Genomic DNA, 24602 nt, shown 5'->3' with positions numbered 1-24602 from the left:
GTATAAAATAAGATGGCATATTCAACAGTCAACTTCTTTGTGGTCAACCTAGCATAATTACATGGTTGAATTATGCCATGAATGCATGACTACACAGATTAGCAAAGGAAAGATAAGGACTATTCATAAAATACAAGGTTAAATAAAGGTAAATATCACCTCCTAGGGAATCTCTCTTTTCTAAACTATGCTATATAATAGGGTAGGTACCTCTTCTTTATCAGCCTCAATTTCTTGGTATAACAATCCATATCTCCGGTTAGCAATTTCATCTTCAGATAAATCTGAGCTGTTGGCCTCATTTTCTTTGGGACTAGTGAAGTTTCCGGTGCTAGCCTTTCCAGAGTTTCCCATTTGGAATAGAATTAATGGGCTATTTATCTTGTTTGATCCACAGGTGCTAATGTTTGTCTCTTCCCCGGATGATCCTTGCTGTAAAGATGCTTCCTGATTCTGCTGACTGGTCATTGCACAAGCAGTCCCCCAGCTATTGTTTAATTCTCCTAAATCTTGCATGAAACCTGGCCATAGGTTGTCCAAGTTTCCATCTAGAGAGTCTTGTGTGGGAGGAAAGGGACAGGAATCATAGCTATTTGACTGGCTGAAAAAGGAATCAGAACTAAATGTAGGATCCCAGCTGTCATCCCAGGGTTCTGTCTCCAACACCTTGGGTAAACCAAAGTTAGCTTCTTCAGGCACACAAAACATTTCCCTATCTGCCAATTCACCTTCCATACTCTCTAACTCAGAACTACTGAAATATGCATTAGTTGGATTCTCAAACCTATGCTGCAAAGTCATATCCTTGTCAAGGGATATAAAGGTAGCTTGACATTCAATATCTTTATTCTCTTGAGAGATATTGAGGCCACAGTCTTCATTTTTTTTGCAAAGCTCTTCTGCCTCTTTTGCTTCAAAATCATTCCCAAGATTTCCAATCTCAAATTTATCTTTGACTTGGAGGTTAAGAATTCCTGTAATACTTGTCATATCACTTTCCTGTGTGCCTTTTATGGCCCTCTTACCCTCACATATTTCTTCAGGATCCTGATTCAGTGAACACGAAGCATTTTCCATTTCAAGTCTATTATGTTCTAGAGCTGTAGAGCTGCTCATGTTCTTGAAATCTCTTTCAACTATCTCCTTAACCATATCAGCCCTATTAAATTCTATATCAAATTTCTGGGGACAACTATCAGTTTCACGTTGCCCATTGGTGCATTCTAAATCTTGTCTAATTTCTACCTCAGTCTTTTTTACAGCGTCATTATCCAGTTGTCCTAAGGCTTTAAGACATTCAATTTCATCTAAAGATTTACTGAATTCCTTGAGTTTAGCACCTCTGATGTCTACCTTTTCACATGGGTCCGTATTTGTCCAGAAAGAGTCTTCTAAGCCCAGATTCGCCTCTTTTGTCATTTCCACACTAAATGGCTCTGCATCCGAAAAGCTGTCAATTTTCACTGAAGACTTCTCAGACAAAGTTTCGCTCACTAAAAGCTGGTTATTCTTCACCAGATCAGTGCCATCATCTCTACTATGACTAATGTCCAGGCATGGTCTTAAGAAAGCGGCTTCACGTTCATTTGCATAAGCTGTCCATGATGCACCATCTTCATGCTCGCCTACAGGAGGCAAAATAGGAGTAGCTAGCATATCAGATGATTCTGCTGAGATTTCCTCTGCCTGAAGAAAAGGCATAGGACCATCAGCAGTTCTTTCCTGGCCCTCACTGGCTGCCTTCTTGAAGGAATCTGGCTCTAGGCCCACATTGAGTGAACCTAAATCAGTTTGGGGCTTGTTAAGATCTTCTGCTGACCCACTGTCTGGATTTTCCTCCATGACCAGGTTATACAGGGAAAGACTTTTTGGAGAGTCAGGCTTTAAATAGGTAGGAAAGTAAAGAAAAAAAACAAGATGAGCAAGATAAATATGGTCTCAGGGAGAAAAAACATATAGAACTCAAACTTAACTGACTCAATTAAGGAATTAATACAATTTATAATATCTGTAAGGGAAATCTACATTTGAAGAAAGCAACTGCTTACCGGCTGCACCATATCATTATTGGTCTGTGAGGAAAGAATATTTGAAAAAAAGATAAGAGAAAATGGAGAGGATATTTCACCATGTTACTGAAAAGAAATATGTTAAATGAAGTGAAAGACTCAGAGTGCATCCAAAAACACCAACTAGCTGTCAGAAGACACAATGAAAATGCCTTAATTTCACAATACATGAACAGAACCATATTTTCAACTGGGAAGCTATGAGCATCCCAGTTCAATCCAAATCCAAAAATGCTGAGAAATTCCTAGAAGCTTGGTACTCAAAAAAATCAGTCATCAACAGGCACATAGAAATAAACAACATTTACACACTAGTCAAAAGATTTTAAAAAGCTAAAAAGGAAACAAAAAGACCAGAATATGTCTTACCAGCAATCAATCACCCAATAAGAGGATAAACCCAGTATTAATTCCAGACAAACAATCAAGCAGAAAACAGATCAAACAAGGAACTACCAACCAGAAAACAACACCCCCACCATTACTAACAGAGTAATCTACTGTATATAAACAAAGCAAACCCTTCACCCTTTTTATATTGAAGATGCTACTTAGTTGGGAAACAAATGTCTGCAAAGAATCAACTGAGCTCAAAGAACATCAAGAAGGTATTACAAATTGAGACAATGGAGCAGCAAAGCCAGGACACAGTCCATGTTAGAGAGAGGGATAATGAGCATCAGCCTTGCTCTGTTCAACCAGTAAAATGACTTTTTAAGCAATGGTGGGATTTAAATATGTGAACAACCGGTTCTCTGTGTGGATGCTGCTTCTGGAAGTCCATTCTGGGCCTGGGCAACAAAAAATTAGCTACTGGTTCTGCCAAAGTGGTGTGAACCGGCTGAATCCCACCACTGCTTTTATGGCATTTCTAGATTTGAAGTGTGTGTGTGTGTGTGTGTGTGTGTGTAACAGAATAATTAAAATGTTTCAAGTTTTTGTTTCATGGTCAGTCTGAAATGCAGATAAAGATGGTTTCCATTGGGTAGAGACTATTCAGTGAACTAAAGCAATAAAACCAATTAATCTAATAACATGATCTTCCTTTGAATTATGTTTGTTTAATATTCATTTACAAATTTATGGTACAGGGCATCTGTATCAGTAATTTATGGATAATATTAATGTAACCAAAGAGTCTACATCTTTCCATCAGTGTGGAATTCATTAAATTGTTTTCTGTAATTCACAATAAATTCACAATAAATTCACAAGCAACAGTTGAATTTCCATGTCAGCATAATTTCTGTCAGTATTAAAATTGGTATCTACAAAAAAATTATTACAATACTCAGAGCTCTTTAATATTAAAGCAGTTTATATTCTTAAATTTTGTTATCACATATTAGTGGAATAATTTATAGTTTAAGAAGGTGATGTAAATATTATTTATAGATTATCAACAGATACTATTTTGCCTCTATTAAATAATCCTGTGTGGCATATTTAATTTCTTGTTAAAGCAAGATAATTTCAAAATGTTGAGGCTACTACAAAAATACAGAAGGTGTCCTTGTAGATTTCTCAAATTAAATTAAAATCTGAGTACAGAAAGCAACTTTTAACTGTTATTTATTCCTTCCTTCCTTATTTCTTTCCATAACTTGTCTCGCAAAATTTAGTCAACTTTTTTGAATTGACATATTTTGCACATTGAAGTTACCACTGAAATGCAAAACAATAATAAGATAAAAAGAAATAAAAGCCAACCATACCGTCCACAGATCCCAGGGTAGCGTCTGAGAAGGGGAAAGAAGGACAATGTTCAAAACCTCATTTGTACATCTTTTTTATGTGCTGTAAAGTACAATTAGATAATAATGTGATTATACATGTGCTTAACCAAAGTTGGCAAAGGAGTAGTTATAGATTAGAGCAATGGATCTGGATGCATACTAGCCCACCCCACACCATATTCCAAACATTTATATTTGTTTTATCCACTGAAAAGGAATTCCAACTTTTATCTCTTAAAGAAAATAAAATAATAGCAACAAACAAAAAAGGAAAAGAATACACAGGCATACATAAAATGAAATTTACGCTACAGGTAGTCCTTGACTTATAACAACAACTGAGCCCCAAATTTCTGTGGCTAAACAAGGCAGTTGTTAAGTGAGCTTTGCTTCATTTTATAAAATTTCTGCCCCAGTCATTAAGTAAATCACTGCAATTATTAAGCAAATCATGGGGTTGTTAAGTGAATCTGGTTTCTTTGCTTGTTGGAAACCATCCAGGAAGATTACAAGTGAAACTCGAAAAATTAGAATATCGTGCAAAAGTTCATTTATTTCAGTAATGCAACTTAAAAGGGGAAACTAATATATGAGATAGACTCATTACATGCAAAGCAAGATAGTTCAAGCCGTGATTTGTCATAATTGTGATGATTATGGCATACAGCTCATGAAAACCCCAAATCCACAATCTCAGAAAATTAGAATATTGTGAAAAGGTGGAATATTCTAGGCTCAAAGTGTCCCACTCTAATCAGCTAATTAAGCCATAACACCTGCAAAGGGTTCCTGAGCCTTTAAATGGTCTCTCAGTCTGGTTCAGTAGGAATCACAATCATGGGGAAGACTGCTGACCTGACAGTTGTGCAGAAAACCATCATTGACACCCTCCATAAGGAGGGAAAGCCTCAAAAGGTAATTGCAAAAGAAGTTGGATGTTTCCAAAGTGCTGTATCAAAGCACATTAATAGAAAGTTATGTGGAAGGGAAAAGTGTGGAAGAAAAAGGTGCACAAGCAGCAGGGATGACCGCAGCCTGGAGAGGATTGTCAGGAAAAGGCCATTCAAAAGTGTTGGGGACTTTCACAAGGAGTAGACTGAAGCTGGAGTCAGTGCATCAAGAGCCACCACACACAGACGGATCCTGGACATGGGCTTCAAATTTTGTATTCCTCTTGTCAAGCTGCTCCTGAACAACAAACAATGTCAGAAGCGTCTTACCTGGGCTAAAGAAAAACAGACCTGGTCTGTTGCTCAGTGGTCCAAAGTCCTCTTTTCTGATGAGAGCAACTTTTGCATCTCATTTGGAAACCAAGGACCCAGAGTCTGAAGGAAGAATGGAGAGGCACACACTGCAAGATGCTTGAAGTCCAGTGTGAGGTTTCCACAGTCTGTGTTGATTTGGGGAGCCATGTCATCTGCTGGTGTTGGTCCACTGTGCTTCTTTAAGTCCAGGGTCAATGCAGTCATCTACCAGGAGATTTTGGAGCACTTCATGCATCCTTCCGCAGACGAGCTTTATAGGGATGCTGACTTCATTTGCCAACAGGACTTGGCACCTGCCCACACTGCTAAAAGCACCAAAACCTGGTTCAACGACCGTGGGATTGCTGTGCTTGATTGGCCAGCAAGCTCGCCTGACCTGAACCCCATAGAGAATCTATGGGGCATTGCCAAGAGAAAGATGAGAGACATGAGACCCAACAATGCAGAAGAGCTGAAGGCCGCTATTGAAGCATCCTGGTCTTCCATAACACCTCAGCAGTGCCACAGGCTGATAGCTTCCATGCCACGCCGCATTGAGGCAGTAATTGCTGCAAAAGGGGCCCAAACCAAGTACTGAGTACATATGCATGCTTATACTTTTCAGAGGCCCGATATTGTTGTATGTACACTCCTTGTTTTATTGATTGCATGTAATATTCTAATTTTCTGAGATTGTGGATTTGGGGTTTTCATGAGCTATACACCATAATCATTACAATTATGACAAATCACGGCTTGAACTATCTTGCTTTGCATGTAATGAGTCTATCTCATATATTAGTTTCCCCTTTTAAGTTGCATTACTGAAATAAATGAACTTTTGCACGATATTGTAATTTTTCGAGTTTCACCTGTATATGATGCAACTCTCAGAAATACATGCCAAGCAATCCAATTTCGATCATGTGATCATGGGGATGCCACAACAGTCATTAAGTGCAGTGGCGTAGCGTGGGGGGTACAGGGGGGGCCGGCCGCACCGGGCGCAACATCTGGGGGGGCGCGCTCACACTCGCAGCTCTCTGCCCCTGCCTGGCTCACTCACTCTCTCTCACTGCAGTGCTGGCTGTGCGAATCCGATCCGAGCCACCGTGTCGCCGCCCACTGTGGAGGGGGGGTGCCAGGCGTGGGGTGCAGTGCTTGCCTTGCCCCGGGTGCTGACAACCCACGCTACGGCACTGATTAAGTGTGAAAACTGGTCATAAGTCACTTTTTTCATCGCTGTTGTAACTTCAAACAGACACTAAATGAATGGTTTTATGTCAAGAATTGTCTGTATCGCAAAAGTTGAAATAAAAATCTGATGGCTAAAAATAGATTGTAAAAAAGTTTAAAACAAAAACAAAAAAGATAAAGAAAAAAATTGTAAGAAAAAAGCATTTTAATCTTTCCCCCCCCTTCCCTTCTTCCTCTCTTTTCCCCCCTTAGCTCTAATTGTTACTTAAATATTTTCTATCATACTTTGGTCATCTGTGATTATTGCTCATTTCTATTTGGGCCATTTAGATTTTTTAAAAAAATATTTTCTCTTTTTCTTCAAAAACAGTGTCTAAGTGTCCTAGGTTGTCTTGTTATACGATATGTTTTATTTAAGGAAACTATTCCTGCTTGAATTTTTAGATTTCTTCTGTGAATATATAGTCGGTTTTTCTGTTGCCACACATTCTTCAATTTTAGTTTCTCAATCCTATCACAGTTTCATTTCTAATGTGTACTCTGTATACTTACTTACAGAGTACAAGATAATCATAGTGTATGTAACCAAGGACATCTATCATAAAAACAACCTTTTTAAGAAATAGATTTAACAGCTCTTTCTATTTGGGATCATGTCAGGGTAAAGTATTCTTTTCGTGGGTAATATGAAATATTTCATTTACTAAAAATTAATTTATATATGCAAATTAATGATATTAATAACTGTGGCCTGTTTTAATTCTGCCATGATATCTTTAAACTTCTCAGATACTTCTTTATTGATCTCAAGTATAAGGGGAGGTTTGACAGTATCAGACCATTTACTATAACAAGCTTCAGCTTATTTATAGTGCCAGCTCAAATTGCACTCAATGTTTCTCCTCCCTGTCCCATATATCAAGTTTGAAGGCCTTTGCTAATTGACACACCTCATTCTCCCTTTGGCCTTCTTGGTCCTCAAGGTCTTCAATATAAAGTATACAGATACATAGAAATAGAAAAATGGCTGGTTTTAAAAGGGAAGCTATCTTATTGCACTGAATATTTTTTAGTTTGCTTCCCTAGTAGGTCTATGCTTGCTTTTTAATGATTTATAATGTTATGAAGATTTTGTAGTTTTCAATATTCTGTAAGCTATTTTCCGCTTTCATTTTATACCAAAATATAAACTATCACATCTCAAATCAATAAAACTAAAAAATAAAATAAAATAGTTATTGGCCAGGTGGGAAATCGTAATTCAGTATAAACTTTTATATGCAGAGGTGACTTTTTTAAAAAAAAAAAATAAAAATATTATTTTGAAATTGTAATCTATTACCATTCATGTGTACGAATGGTATATCTTGTTTTAGTTCTCTACAAACTTTTCTATTACATCAATTTGCATAAGCCAAATTGGCATTATAGAGTAGAGAGCAAGACTGGTGTAGTACCTACGCAATCAGACTAGAAATTTGTAAGTCCTAATCCAGTCTTCCCCTTCATGGATTACTGCCTTGTCGTGGCGAAGGGGCTTGCGTAATTCAATGAAGCTATGAGCTATGCCGTGCAGGGCCACCCAAGACGGACAGGTCATAGCAGAGAGTTCTGACAAAACGTGATCCACTGGAGAAGGAAATGGCAACCCACTCCAGTATCTTTGCCATGAAAACCCTATGGACAGTACCAAAAGGCAAAACGATATGACGCTGGAAGATGAGCCCCTCAGGTCGGAAGGCGTCCAATATGCTACTGGGGAAGAGCAGAGGGCTAGTACTAGTAGCGCCAGAAAGAATGAAGCGACTGGGCCAAAGCCGAAAGGACGCTCAGCTGTGGATATGTCTGGTGGTGAAAGGAAAGTCCGATGCTGTAAAGATTTTTTCTCCATAGGAACCTGGAATGTAAGATCCATGAATCAAGGCAAGCTGGACGTGGTCAAACAAGAGATGACAAGACTGAACATCGACATCTTAGGTATCAGCGAACTAAAATGGACAGGAATGGGTGAATTTAATTCAGATGACCATCAGGTATACTACTGCGGGCAAGAATCCCTCAGAAGAAATGGAGTAGCCTTCATAGTCAATAAAAGAGTAGGAAAAGCAATACTGGGATACAATCCTCAAAATGACAGAATGATCTCAGTTCGAATCCAAGGCAAACCATTCAATATCACAGTAGTCCAAGTCTATGCCCCAACCACCGGTGCTGAAGAGGATGAAATTGACCGGTTCTATGAAGCCCTACAGCACCTTATAGAACTAACACCAAAAAATGATGTCCTTATCATCATGGGGGATTGGAATGCTAAAGTAGGAAGCCAAAAGATAACCGGAATAACAGGCAAGTTTGGCCTTGGAGTACAAAATGAAGCAGGGCACAGGCTGATAGAATTTTGTCAAGAGAATACGATGGTCATAGCAAACACTCTTTTCCAACAACCCAAGAGACGGCTCTACACATGGACATCACCAGACGGTCAACACAGAAATCAGATTGACTATATGCTCTGCAGCCAAAGATGGAGAAGCTCTATACAGTCAGTAAAAACAAGACCAGGAGCTGACTGTGGCTCAGACCATGAGCTTCTCGTTGCAAAGTTTAGGCTTAAACTGAAGAAAGTAGGGAAAAGCACCAGGCCAGTCAGGTATGAATTAAATCATATCCCTGTTGAATATACAGTAGAGGTGACAAATAGATTTAAGGAATTAGATCTGATAGACAGGGTGCCTGAAGAACTATGGACAGAGGTTCGCAACATTGTACAAGAGGTAGCAACCAAAACCATCCCAAAGAAAAAGAAATGCAAGAAAGCAAAATGGCTGTCTGAGGAAGCTTTGCAAATAGCTGAGGAAAGGAGGGAAGCAAAAGGCAAGGGAGAAAAAGAAAGATACGCCCAATTGAATGCAGAATTCCAGAGAATAGCTAGAAGAGATAAGAATGCCTTCTTAAATGAACAGTGCAAAGAAATAGAAGAAAACAATAGAATAGGGAGGACCAGAGATCTTTTCAAGAAAATTGGAGAGATGAAGGGAACGTTTAATGCAAAAATGGGCATGATAAAGGACCAAAATGGCAGGGACCTAACAGAGGCAGAAGAGATTAAGAAGAGATGGCAAAATTACACAGAAGAACTATACAAGAATGAGCTTAACGTCCCTGATAATCACAATGAGGTGGTCACTGACCTCGAGCCAGACATCCTAGAATGTGAAGTGAAGTGGGCCTTAGAAAAGCTGAGCAACAACAAAGCTAGTGGAGGTGACAGTATTCCAGCTGAGCTATTCAAAATCTTAAAAGACGATGCAGTAAAAGTGCTACACTCAATTTGCCAGCAAATTTGGAAAACTCAACAGTGGCCACAGGATTGGAAAAGATCAGTTTACATTCCAATTCCAAAGAAAGGCAGTGCCAAAGAATGTTCAAACTATCGCACCATTGCACTCATTTCTCATGCTAGTAAAGTTATGCTTAAAATCCTACAAGCTAGACTCCAGCAGTATGTGGATCGAGAACTACCAGAAGTACAGGCAGGATTTCGAAGAGGCAGAGGAACTAGAGATCAAATAGCCAACATACGCTGGATCATGGAGAAAGCTAGAGAGTTCCAGAAAAACATCTACTTCTGCTTCATTGACTATGCTAAAGCCTTTGATTGTGTGGATCATAACAAACTGTGGCAAGTTCTTAAAGAGATGGGAGTACCAGAACATCTTATTTGTCTCTTGAGAAACCTATATGCGGGCCAAGAAGCAACAGTGAGAACTGGACACGGAACCACTGATTGGTTCCAAATTGGGAAAGGTGTCCGGCAAGGCTGTATACTGTCGCCTTGCCTATTTAACTTATATGCAGAGCACATCATGAGAAAGGCAGGGCTAGAGGAGTCAAAAGTTGGAATTAAGATTGCTGGAAGAAATATCAACAACCTAAGATATGCAGATGATACCACTCTAATGGCAGAAAGTGAAGAGGAACTGAAGAGTCTCTTGTTGCGAGTGAAGAAGGAGAGTGCAAAAGTTGGGTTGAAACTAAACATTAAGAAAACCAAGATCATGGCATCTGGCCCTCTCAATTCCTGGCAAATAGATGGGGAAGAAATGGAGGTAGTGACAGATTTTATTTTCCTGGGCTCCAAGATCACTGCAGATGGGGACTGTAGTCAAGAAATTAAAAGACGCTTGCTCCTCGGGAGGAAAGCCATGGCAAATCTAGACAGCACACTAAAAAGCAGAGACATCACCCTGTCAACAAAAGTGCGTATAGTCAAGGCTATGGTCTTCCCAGTTGCAATGTATGGCAGTGAAAGTTGGACCATAAGAAAGGCTGAGCGCAAAAGAATTGAGGCCTTTGAACTCTGGTGCTGGAGAAGACTCCTGCGAGTCCCTTGGACTGCAAGGCGATCAAACCGGTCAGTCCTAGAGGAGATCAACCCTGACTGCTCTTTAGAAGGCCAGATCCTGAAGCTAAAACTCAAATACTTTGGCCACCTAATGAGGAGGAAGGACTCACTGGAGAGGAGCCTAATGCTGGGAAAGATTGAGGGCAATAGAAGAAGGGGACGACAGAGAATGAGGTGGCTGGATGGAGTCACTGAAGCAGTAGGCGTGAGCTTAAATGGACTCCAGAAGATGGTAGAGGACAGGAAAGCCTGGAGGAACATTGTCCATAGGGTCGCGATGGGTCGGACACGACTTCGCAACTAACAACAACAACAATCCAGTCTTAGGCACAAAGCTCTAGAAAGGAGACAATGGCAAACCACTTCTGAAATTTTACCAAGAAAACTGCAGGGATTTGTACCCAGGGAGTTACCAGGAGTCAAAACCTAATTTGATGGTATGCATGCATGCAGGTGCACAAGCCCACATCCACACCTACACAAAATATACATAATATAAGCAGAAAAATTTGCAATCATTTTAAAAAAAATAGATGTAAGTAGAGAATAAGATCTTTGGTCAAACCTATAGAAGTCTACTTTCTTACATGATTTGTGAAACAATGTACAATAGTGCATTTTTAAATGTCAGTGGCTCCAGGTCCCAGAAACAAATATTTAATTTAAACGTATTGTTAAGGACAGGTGTTTTGTTAAGACTTCTTTTAACACTTGTAGGATTGAAATATTAGCTGTCCATTAATAAAATATAAAAGTGAAGTGCTTTGAGAAACCTGGAACTTGGATTGACTAAATAGTTAATCTGCTATGTTTCCAAATAGCCCTACATGGCCTAATCTCACATTACTCAATACTTTCTGTTACTCACTTCATTTCAGATGTATGTTGCTAAACATTAAGAAAAGTTCTGAATTCTGTAATCAGCATACATTTTGTAAACTGGCTAAAATTTTGCATATTTTTCATTGTTGATTTTAAGCCTATTTTGCATAATTTTGTCTGCTTCTGCAAGACATCACCTAAGCCATTGCCAATCACTGCAAATTATATTAGCCAACCATATCAAAAATTTTCCTTTTAATTATTACATTTCTTTATAGCCCTTAACATAAGAGTCAGCCAGTTGCTTTTAATAAATTAAAACTGCATTTGTAGGTTCCCACAGGATTGTGGTATAAAAAACTCTGATTAAAGGGCCCATAATATCATAATCACACATACATACACACACATATATTAAAAATACCTGAGACATTGGGGAATGGGCTACCACAGTAGATGCATTATCAGGCTTGAAAGGATCAAAGTCCAAATCTAACAAAGACTCTTCTTTTTTAGCATCAGGAGCTTCATTCTGTTGGAATTACAACATCTTTTAAACATCATGTTTAGTTGCAATGTACAAATAATTTACCTCATTAAATATACGTCAGGGCAAATAATAAGGAAAGAGATTGGAATCCAGTGACATAAGTCAGTTCAGAACATAGAAAGTTGCCATGGATATAACAGGAAATGGATAGGACAGCAAACTTTTTCCGAATTAGCTTTCAATTGTTTCATGCAAACCATTTAGAGAGGAATTCATGAATAATTTTATTAGCCCCAAGCTCAGATTCAGTTAATACTTCATCAAGTGTGTATTTTCCTTTAAATAAATACAATCTGTTAGGACTAAGGATCATGGACATTTACATAAACAGTGCTCATCTTGAACAAATTTTAATCATGCTTATCCAAACCCAGAGTGTTTGTGGGATTCACTACCAAACTTCACCAGGTTTTTGTGAGCATTAACTAGAGGTTTCATCCCTAAATGTATAAAACAGTTTCAAATTAATGGAAAATATTTTGTCAGTGATTAGAACCATGTTTCCCAGCCTGTATGCACCATATATTCAACAAACCAGTTAGCTTTTCAGAAATGAAAGTAATGAAAGTAATCATGGACTTTTATTTGGATATTCCATATCCCTATGGAACCAACTCCCCCTTGAGCTTCGGATGGCCCCGGATCTCCGGTCCTTTTGCCACGGCCTCAAAACACTCCTTTTCCATCAGGCTGGCCTGGACTGACAGGGATTTTAATTATGTTTTTAATTTTTAACTTAATTTTAATTTTAATTTATTCTACTGGGGCTATTAATTTAATTTCTTTTTAACTTTTGTATTATTGTATTTTATTGTTGTTAGCTGCCCTGAGTCCTTCGGGAGATAGGGCAGCATATAAGTCCCAATAATAAATAAATAAATAAATAAATAAATAAATAAATAAATAAATAAATAAATAAATAAATAAATAAATAAATAAATAAATAAATAAATAAATAAATAAATAAATATTCGAGCTGGAGGTTGACACTATTCTTATCATCTCCATTCAAAAAATGTTTCCAGGGTTCCCAGTCAACGTTGCCAATGCCTTTTGTTTGGGATGAACAAGTTGTACAAGTTGAATACATGATGCTGGAGAAGACTGATATCATTCAATCTTGACTCACCTGTGAAGGAGTTGTCACATTTATTTCTGGAACGAAGTTATCATCAAATAAACTGATGATATTTTCTTGTTGCATGTCTGCCGTTGGTGTGAGTTTTGGCAGTGGTGGGACAGGAGGTCCTTTCCTCAGCTGAAAGAAAAATAAGTATGTTTGAAAGATTAAATGATATATCAAAAGTATACAACACAGTAATAATTATTTTTTCAGTGTTTCAGAACTAGGACTAGCAGTTTCTATATCATTTAGGTGTAAAACATTACTGTCTTCAAGCTTTCTTCAAATTACATTGTTTCTTGGTTCACAGAATGTCACAGCAAATAAAATACATATTTTTTTCTGGTAATAATCATAGATGGAAACTTTAATGTGCATTTTTACCTTCCTTTTATTTCCCAAATTGGGAAGGGTTCTTTTGCAATTCTTCAATTACTATCTGAAGCATTGATGCACACTCTCTTTGTTTTATTTATTTGGTTTTTATTATTCTATCATATCTAATGGTGTGTTTGTTTTATACAGGTAGTACTTTATTTATGACCACAATTCAGCCCAAAATTTCATTGACAAGCAAGACAATTGTTAATGTGTTTTGCCCCATTTTACAACCTTTTTACTACTGTTGTTAAATCATGCAGTAAACCGTGCAGTTATTAAGTAAGTCTGGCTTTCTTCATTGACTTTGCTTCTCAGAAGCCAGCTGGGAAGGTTACAAATTATGGTCACATGACCCTGAGATAGTGCCATAAATACATGCCAGTTACTAAGCACCTGATCACATGATCATGGAAACCAGTCATAAATATTTTTTTCAGTACTGTTGTAAGTTCAAGTGGTTGCTACACAAATGCTTGTAAGTCAAGGTGTACCTGTGCAGCATAAAAGATGAATAGCATAGCATAGCATAGAATAGAAACTGTATTGTCACTTTAAATATACACTAATCAGCATACATTAAAATGAAATTTCATTGCATTAAGCTCTAAAAAAAATGCCATTATGCATATACCCACAAACACACACATATATGACACAGAGAAACATCAGTTTAGTTCAGAGGTCCCCAACCTTTTGGGCACCAGGGACTGGTTCCATGGAGAAAGGTTTTTCTACGGACTGGAGAATACATCCTACAGATGGGACTTTGCTTGTTTGTGTAGACCAGTTGCTGGCATGTTGCAGCCTCATACCAGTCAATGGACCGGGGGTTGCAGACCCCTGGTCTGGTTCAAATGTATACATATACATGGCCAGAAAAAAAGACAGATGGCATAAGGAACAATGCTGTTACTGCTATAAATACTTTGAAACCTCCTCCCAGAGAGGAGCAACAGAAACAGACTGTGAAGTGGGTACGTGGGGTTTCTAACACATGTGGGGTATGTTTGAGCTCTAAGCACATTGCAGTTATAAGCAATATTCTGAATAAAGGGAAGTGAGCTTCCTATAATCTTCTCAGCTGTCCTTACCACTCTCTGTATGGACCTTCTATCTGAGGCACTGTTACCATCAAACCAAAAAATGATGCAGTTTGTTAAAATGCTCTCAATTGTGCCTCTGTAAAAAGTGGCCAGGACAGAAGGAGAAAGATGTGCTGTCCTCATCCAATGCAAATATGCAAACATTGGTTTGCATGCTTCACTGAAGATAATATATGAAGAGACCAAGACTTTTCAGATTGTTAGTTATCTGCACCCCTAGGTACTTAATACTATTGACCATCTCCACAGTGGCAGCCTTGATACAAAGTGGAGTATGACTATGCTAGCTGTAACAAATTAATAACACAGCCCTGTGGGGACTTGTACTCAAAAAGATGGAATTGGAAACTTTTCTTCCGACTCACAAAAAATAGGGTCTAACAATAAGTCAAGTATCCAGTTAGGTAAGGAAGTATTAAAACCTAATAGGCCCAGTTTATTCACCAAATGCTGAGGAATTGCTGTGTTGAATGCTGAACTAAAATAATCAAACAGACTTTGCAAGTGAGTATTCATCTCTTCCAGGTGCACCAAACTAAGATGAAGCACACAAGAAAGTGCATCATTTACAGAGCAGTTCTTCCAATAAGCAAACGGTAATAAGTCAAATGTAGGGGGAAGGCATGAAACAATATCTCTCAAAACACTTCATCATAACGGAAGTGAGTGCAACTGGACTGTAATCATTAAGGCATATAATAGTAGTAAATAGTATCAAATTACACAACAAATACTTTAAAATATCAAAATTGTATTCATGTATCTCTCAATGATTGGAAGTTCTGCTAAATAGCTCCAATTTCACTATACTCTTCAAAATGGGCGGAACTGGTTTGTGCTGACAGCGGAGAATTTCACATCATAAAGCTCCCAAGTTTGAAAAAACACTGCTGAACTCTTTCTCAGGAACAATTTGGGTGTTGGCACAGGACTGCAGAGCAAAGGGGAATGAAAAAGAGTTTTCTATAACACAAAGATGGTCCATTAACTAGTTGCCAAGGAATATACGCTCACAGATGGCGTTCATCTTGCAGTACTGCACCAATGAGGCAGGCAGAAATTGGGCTATGGTTAGGGGTAATGTTTTCCATCTTATAGCAATAGCACTTAGACTTATATACTGCTTCACAGTGCTTTACAGGCTTCTCTAAGAGGTTTACAGAGTTAGCATATTGTCCCCAACAATTTGGGTCCTCATTTTCCCAACCTCGAAAAGATGGAAGGCTGAGCCAATCTTGAGCCAGTCAGGATCAAACTCCTTATGCCAACACTGGATTTCCCATCTGGACAATTCATGGCACACAGAAGAGTTAGGTATCTGCTGAATTCCTACCAGCATGTTGAGGGACTACCCTCTTCTGGCACTATATCTTCAAAGCAAGGCTGGCTTTAGCAGAAAGCCAGGCACGCACTGGTCTAGGGTGCCAAAACTTAAAGATACACATGCTGCCCCTCCTTTTAAATCATTTTTAAAATGAAAGTCTTTATTATGACTGAAGGAAATGCCAGCAGTCAGTGTGGGCACCACATAGCCTTGAGTCAACTATCCTTTTTTGTGCAGTTATTTTCTTCTCTTTTTTGCAGGCATGATTTGCTTACAGGGATAGAAATCTCCTGGAAACCAAACATGAGTCTTCCATGAAGTTAATATTACAATTGGTAAGGAGAAAGCAGAACCTCACCTAACAGTGTGGAATAGGGATGAACAGCTGCAGAGCGTTTTTTTTTATTGAAAAGTTTTACAATACATTTTAAACATAAATTGACCCCACCTCCCCCAAAAACCCACCCTTCCCACCCCTTACCCCCAACTTCCCCCCACCTCCCCATAAAAACTCTTCCCTACCCTCCCCCTACCCCCCAACTTCCCAGAGCTGAATACAGGGTATTGCATCTAACAAACCTAAGTTAGAATATGCTAACTATCTATGAATACACTTTAAGTCCTATCGCACTTTAACTCCCATTAAGCATAACCAAGTAATAGTACATCTTATTAAATTCTAATATTCATATACTAAATAAAACTTTTTAGTCCCATATTTATTCTGAATATAATCAATCCATCTTATCCATTCTGAAATGTATCTTTGTTGCGATTGATCTTTCAAATATGCTGAAATTTTTGCCATTTCTGCTAGGTTCGAAACTTTTAGAGTCCACTCTTCTATAGTAGGCAGATCCTCCTTCTTCCAATATTGCGATACCAAAAGTCTTGCTGCCGTTATTAAATTCAACATCAATTTAGTTTCTATAACAGTACAATCTGTAATAATACCCAACAGAAATAACTGCGGGGAAAACCTTATCTTTTTCTTAAATATCTTCTGCATGTTCCACCAAATTTTAATCCAAAAAGCTTTAACTTTTTTACAAGTCCACCATATATGATAATACGTTGCATCGTCACCACCACACCTCCAACATTTGGGCTGGCAGTTTGGATACATACTTGCTAATTTTTTAGGATCTAAATGCCATCTATAAAACATTTTATAAAAGTTCTCTCTTAAATTTTGTGCTTGTGTAAATTTAACATTTCTGACCCAGATTTTTCCCCAAGTATCCATCATTATTGGCTCCTGAATATTCTGGGCCCATTTTATCATACAGTCTTTAACAAGTTCCATTTCTGAATCTATTTCTATCAATGCATTATATATCCTTCTTATATGCGCTTGACTTTGATCTCTAATTTGTTTTACCAAATTTTCATCAGTTGTTGTAATACCAATTTTCCGATCTTCTTTCCCAGAGCGTTTTCCCCCATTGATACCATGCCATTAATATTTTATCCATCCTGGAATGGTGAAATCCTTAGCAGGACAATTTTTACACATTTTCTAGATCAATTTTTGGATTATGAAATCTTTGAAAACTAGTTAAATTTCCTTTTAAGTATTTTTACAGTCAGTTATTCTGTTTAGATAAGCACATATTGAGTGTAAGAGAGATAACACTGGCTCTCATAATGTTACTATAAGTAGCATTTCCTATAGGTAAAAGTGGCCTCTGTTTGGCTGGCAAGGAAGAAATGGGAAGACATAAAAGAAAAATTATTCTGGGAAGAAGAAGTGAGAAAAATAATGGCTAGCAATCAAAGGTGAATCTATGTAGCATCAGCTATTAAAATTTTGTTGATCTCAGGAGAGCCTGAGTCAGGATTCTTGAAATCATCATGAGTGAAGAGGAGCCCACAGATCCACTGAAGGAAGAATGGACTTGCCATGGAATATTTCTATCCAACACAAATAAAGCATGTGTCAATAAACCAGAAGCTACAGAGACTTCTGTTGTGGACAATAACAGTCTTCTGTACTAAGAATCTGAAAAGCAATTTAGTGTTTGTGCATTTTGGATATTCTAATCTGTGAAGGGTAATTTAGTTGCTCATCAGCATATCTAGCCAAAATTTCTCCAATAGCCACTAGGACATAAAGCTGACACAGATTAGTAAAATACCAATGACAAAGGAATAAAATCACATTCAGCTACAGGAGAAGAAATTATATCCCTTTTATATCAGTAGGATAAAAATAGACATGCTAAGTTTGCTGCTTGGACCGATAGCAGAGGCAACTGGAAGCTTTTAGCTCAAAATATTTCACCATAGCAAACTTAAATTGTGATTATGTGTGCCAAAATATTGTCTGAATTGTTACCTGTGAAGGAGATTTGGGGCGTGCAGGTGCTGGAGAACTTGGGGTTGCCAATGTATGATTTGCATTAGCTTCAGGACTAAGTGGTGGGGAAGCCTCTTCAGGTGGTGATGGAGTTTTTGCAATGCGGAGTGGACCAGAATCGCTAGAAGAATGCAAAATGTTAATATATGTATAAAGAAAATAAAAACATTTAACTTATTTAAGTTATCTATAAAATACAATAAATCCTAGAAACCAATCCTATATTTGCTTAGATTTTGATCTTTTAGGCTCCTTGTTTTCCCGAATTCTGTTCTAGCTTAATATTATGAACATCTACAAAGATACACCTACTTTCTCATTTTTCATGAGCTGACGTGAGGAATCAACATTCAGATTACATCTCTGAGCATAATCTTTGATTATACAGTATAGCACTGCTTACTTTCACTTCTGAATATCAACATCACCAGATTTTATTAGAAAATATCATATCTCTATATGTCTCCATACTACCATTTATATTTCATGTCCTATTTTTAATATACATTTCATTATGAAGCACATATTATAGCCCTTGGCTTTTAAGCTAATAATAAGAAATATATTTGGAGATGAAAACCATTGAGTTAGTCACTTAATTAGTCAAGTGTCACTGGACTATAGTTTCATTGTTAAAGAGCCAAACATTTAAGTATCATTTTGCTATCTAAAACCCCCTAAGATTTATAATTTATAAAAATACTAATGTTACATTTTGAAGGTACATGCAGCTATTGTATTCTAAAAGCATCACACTCAATAAGAAGAAACATGGTTTTCAACATCTTTGTGAAGCACTAGAGTAATACATGATTGTTCAGATTTCAATCATGTTTTCTGTACTAAAGCAGAACAATATCATTTTTAAAATACAAAAAACCTTGGTGTTCACTCACCACCTCTTTCTATGGAAAAAGAAGAAATGTAAAAGAGCAAGTTTTAATAAAAGAAAGAAGGAAATGTTATCTTTTTTCTTATCTCTAATTTTGTCTCTAATTTTGAAGGAAGTTACACCTATAAGAGACTTCATAGGATTTATAAATATTTCTTGTGCAAACATGCCTGGTGCAAAAGAGATGTGCTTTCAGAAAGTGCAACACAGTTTTGAACTCATTCACCTTCAAGCCTTTCAATGATTTACTTAGAAGCTGCTTTAATGCCGTTTCCTTGTTAAAAATATTTGAATGGTTTCCCAATCCCAGGCAATCAAGATTTATATAAGCCACTCTTCACCTAGCCTGCCAATAGAATAGACTTTATTTCCCATAATCACAAACCAGTCTGAACAATCCCCATAGTCATGCTGGTAGGCATCAAAGTAGTTGAAGACCAGCCCATCTTGGTTGAGGAAATATGATGCAGCCAGTTAAATAGTATCAATACACTGTAATTCAGCAAACCAGTCATGACACAAAACAAATCCATAATGAATGTATCCTGCAGAGTTCCCAATATGTCTAATAAAACTACTGCAAACACTTTTCTTGGGGAGAAATTTGCAAGATAGTTCCCATTTTGAACCTGCCCTTAATCTTGTTAAATATTCTACTGCTAGTTGTGCATTATATCATTTAATAATATCATACTTAGACATATAAAAAAATAGAAAACCAAACGATTAAGAAAACATTTCCGTTTTTTAATTAATTTCCTTTGTGTTTTTTGAAGACATTCACCTCCTCACCCCACTTGCAGATTTGGAGAAGGAAGGAAAAGAATTAACTATTTACTAATAGTTAAAGTTATGATATCAATGAAACTGGTCTAACTTTAGATATTCTCACAGCATATCAATAAATAAAATAACATATGAAAGGACAAATTGTTTCAGTACTGGTAAAAGTTCATTGAGGAAATAAAAGCTTGTCTCTAGCTAGCACCTATAAATAACTACATTTTGCCTTGAGTAGGTAGACACATTGTATTCCTTTTAAACCTTGTCTAATGCAAACCGTTAATGCCAAGTTTCTTCTGATTCAGCTTTGATTCCTAGCGATTTCATGAATACATTCATCCAGTTTTCTTGGCAGCTTTACCAAAATGTCATTTTCCAGATGATTTCTGGCCTCCCAATCTACAGTTGATATTGATCAGAGCCTAGATACCCCCCTTCCCTGTAATCATATGACTAACCACAGTCCTTACCAGGATCTTTCAGTTTTTAAGACTAATTGAACAAACCGAGGGAACTATAAAATTACTGTCTTAATTAGATGGCTATATTGCATGAATTACAAAATGATCATCTCAAGAACTGCAGTCACAGGTAAGATATTAGTTCTTTTTTTATTATGAATGAGTTTTATATCTAAGGAATATCTGGTTGCTATCAAATGACCAAAGAAAGGAGCATTATCCCTCTAGGAGCCATATCTCTCTAAGAAGTCCAGATTATAAAGATGGATTAGGGTAGAAGATTGAGCCTCCATTGACAGAATAACTTAGAACAACTGTCTAAGGAAGGAAATTTGCTGAAATTACTGTTGATAGGAGCCATGCCTAGAATTTGGGCTGTGTGATTCCCACCAAACTCTAGAAGCCCTCCTGTCCAGGCACAAACTCCACATTTGGAAATCAGAGACCACAATCAGGAGAAAATATAACCTCAGTGAAAGAAAGCAGTAACTGAAATGCTACATCAGCCTGTAGGTTACGCTCATTTCCCAGGAATATGAAAAATTGCATTTCAATATGCATTTTACAATTATCTTTTTAAGAAAACAATGCATTATTAATAAATTATCTCCAAACACAGTACACATATATAGCTTTATATTTATTTTAGTTCCTTTGAGCTGCCAAAATCTGGGGAACTGAGAAATCCAGATAACTGCATACTGAACTGCACATGTATTGGAAATTACCAGTGAAATCACTTTGCAGTGGAACTTGCAAAGAATGGTCCCTTAATTGTCTCTAGTAAACATCCAACCTCTTTCCAGTGTAACACATAATTTACTTTTACAAAATTATATTGAATTTCTAACAACTAGTGTCCTTTTAAGGACTGATATAAAAAATGAACAGTTACTACTCACTGATTTATTTTACTCTGTCTAATAATCAGGTCATATTATTTATACATTTAGCTACAGTTTGATAAAAGATTTTTACCTGGGTGCTCCAAGGATTGTGAAGGCCTTGTCAGCATGCTGCTCTCCCAATTTAGTTATCACCTCATAAAGTTTGTGGCAGAGCTGAGGAAAAAAAACCACCACAACAAAACTGTCATTTTAACAAAGCTATTTTAGTAGTGATGGAGAGAACCAAAACTGTTATTTTTTTCATACAGCGGAACTAAGTTTAAACACAATTTCAAATATGGGACATCATCACAGTCACACAAATTACAAATTACACAAATGCAAAAATTCACACTTAATACTTATAATGTACTGAACAAGAGTTTGTTGTTTGCTGGGTTGATTCAATGAAAAAAGGAAGGAGAAAAAATTATTTATAAAAATCAATTAATGCTTTGTGTCATTTACATAAATCAGAATAAAGACATTTTTCAGGTTTAGCACCTTAGGGTTATGAACCTCAACTTTTGGTTAAATAGGATGCTTTAATCAACTCTAAAACTTAACAAAATCTGTTATGTTATCTACAATATATAGGAAAGGCTAGAAAAAACAGCTGTCTGAGAGTCCGTAAGCATGGGGATCCCACTGGGCTCCCTCTTGCTGCTTAGTTCCCACCCCACACCTTCAACAAATCTGACTGCATGAATGGCAAAATCCAGACAACCAATAGAGTGCATTAAAGGGCTATGAATTTATATTTCTCTTTGCTGCCACATCAAATGTTCAGATATTTGTAGCACAGGTACAGTAGCCCAGGCAGGGATTTGGAGCTATCTCAGAACAGCAGCAGCATAGAAAAAGAGAGAGAATGATAGGGAATGAGAGAGTGCTGGCACTATCACCTCCTCTTCTTCTAGCACTAAATTTATTGTTGCAATAATAGCCTGAATATGCACTAGAAATGGAGGCCTTGGATACCTTTCTAGGAAACTGCTGCCAATTGTCGATTCATTTTCCTCCTTCTTTGTGAGGTAATAAGAGGAAAGAAAATTGGCTTAATAAAAATTTGAGCAGCAACTCCAGATGATCAGTAGATGGCAGCAAATTAGACCATGAAATTACCGTTGCCATCTAGTATTCAAATATTTACAGCCCATATAATTAGTATGGAAGATTTCACTCATCTGAAATTTGAGAATAGCTTGTGCTGTGCTCATTAATGTATTTTAATGAGAAGAGAAAAAAGAGAAATACTTGGAGTGACTAAAGAGGAGAGGAGATATTTTTATGGGGTTCAATTCTTCTGATGCAGCATAGAAGGAACAGCCATATTGCACTCCGATTACCTTTCTCCCACTCATCCTGAAGTACCATATTCCAGAGGGACCTTGTTAGGTGAGCCTTTTCATCATTGGAGAGATATGCTTTTGGGGGCCAGAGCCCCAAAATCTTTACTTACTATTCAACCTCCTATATAGACATACAACTGACTTGAAGAAAAAAATTAAGGCCAACATAATAAATGTTACAGCAGTGAAATTTATTTGGAAAGATCTTCATTGCATCAGATTTAAATATGCCTTCTTCTCCAGGGTTGAAATCTGAAAATACAAAATTAAAATGGCCAGCAGAAATCAACTATGATTCCTTGTTCAGTTGCTTACCTGATATTTATAAAACTGCCTTTACAGCTATTAATACTGTGCAATATGTGTGGCATCACTTCGAAGCTGAGAATGACTCCAATTTAATATTCAAATAATTAACATTGAATCTACTAAGATAGAAAATATCTTAAAACCAGTACTTTTTTTGTAAAAGAAAAAGGTGCCGGAACTCACACATGTCATACAACCCGCCTTGCCTACCCTACAAAGTTCCATCCAAAAAAAGTGCCGGAACTCCGTTCTGAGCGTTCTATGAGAAAAAAAGCCCTGCTTAAAACTACACAATCTAGTTAATTTGGTATTCAGTGAAGGACAAACTTGACCATTGATCAGCGCTGATATTAAGCCCAACCTTGTAGCAATAAAGGCAGTTTAGTACCAGTACTTTTCTACCCTTATTGCATCTGCAGATTGCCCCCCTGCAGCCCTACTTTGGATGACACATGCCCTCTGAAAGAGGCATGTGGAGGAATTTTGTAGCTTCTTTTGATTAAAATTGACTGGATTTGTTCCTAGTTGGGTGTTGGCCTTGTTCCAGGTTCAGAGATGATGTCTGGAGAAGAGTCCTGCCAAGTTATCTGGGAACAGTTTGAACCTGAGAAAGTGGAGAACAGTAGATAGCAGTATTCCAATATTTGAGGGGCTGCCACAAAGAAGACAGGGCCAACCTGTTCTCCAAAGCTTCAGAAGGCAAGACAAGAAACAATGGATGGAAACAAAGGAGAGAAGCAACCTGGAATTAAGGAGAATTCTAGACAAATTTCCTAAGTGGGGAAATTTCTTCATCACTGGAGATTTTTAAGAAGAGACTGGAGAGCCACTTATCTCAAACTGTATAGGGTCTCCTATTTGAGCAGGGGGTTGGACTAATAGACGTCCAAGATCCCTTCCAGATCTATTCTGACTGATTGTAAGATAAACAGCTAAACCAATCTGATGCAGCACTAACAATATATTTAAAATTATCAACTAATATCTGCAACTCCCAGGTTGAATCTAACTAATCTGTCAATCTAGATTACCCTAAATCAGAGTTCCCCAACGTTTCCGTCAGTGGAGGGGGAGAGGGGATGGTTTTGCACAAGTGGCAGGCAAGCACACATGTACATACGCAGTTCCATTGCATGAGTGGTGGGCATGTACACCCGCTGCTTGTGCAAATGGAGCATGTTTGCACAAGCTCGGCCACTGCTTGTGCAAGAGGGGATGCATGCATGAGCGTGCTTGCCACTTTTGAGCCCAGTTCCGATTGCCTCAGAGCCAGGTAGTGAGCAGTGGCCCAGGGGTTGGGGACCCCTGCCCTAGATTACCAACATATATTGTGTATTTGCAAACAAAAAACTCTGTTTGTGACTATTAAACACGAAGCTTCATTTTACTAACTACATTAATCAAAAAATAGTTTATAAAATTATTGATTTATTATGTCCCATCAAATCTGTATCAACTCTTAGCAAGCACACAGATTGTCTCTGTGATGATCTCACGCCTTCTAATAGTGTGCCAATTGCCACTGTAACATAGTCCAGTCATTTAGAAAAGAGAGCTATAGGTAGTCTTCAGTCTATGACCTTACCAACCATTTGAAGTTACGAT

General features: G+C 37.6%; 1 protein-coding gene across 1 annotated transcript in view; it reads right to left on the bottom strand.

The window, feature by feature from the left end:
- Positions 1 to 24602, bottom strand: part of AMPH (amphiphysin) — a gene marked incomplete at its 5' end in the record, with an annotated part of 112510 nt that overhangs the window by 17179 nt on the left and 70729 nt on the right. The window contains 7 exons of the mRNA XM_081346222.1: positions 211 to 1881; positions 2049 to 2072; positions 3785 to 3808; positions 11898 to 12005; positions 13153 to 13281; positions 18293 to 18434; positions 21428 to 21510. Of these exons, the coding sequence (XP_081202348.1) occupies positions 211 to 1881; positions 2049 to 2072; positions 3785 to 3808; positions 11898 to 12005; positions 13153 to 13281; positions 18293 to 18434; positions 21428 to 21510 (2181 nt within the window). The remainder of the gene's footprint in view (positions 1 to 210; positions 1882 to 2048; positions 2073 to 3784; positions 3809 to 11897; positions 12006 to 13152; positions 13282 to 18292; positions 18435 to 21427; positions 21511 to 24602) is intronic.

The sequence above is a fragment of the Vipera berus genome, assembly GCF_964194415.1.
Source record: "Vipera berus genome assembly, chromosome: Z".
Taxonomy (NCBI): Eukaryota; Metazoa; Chordata; class Lepidosauria; order Squamata; family Viperidae; genus Vipera; species Vipera berus.
Note: the sequence above shows the minus strand (reverse complement) of the source record. Positions and strands in the feature narration are given on the sequence as shown.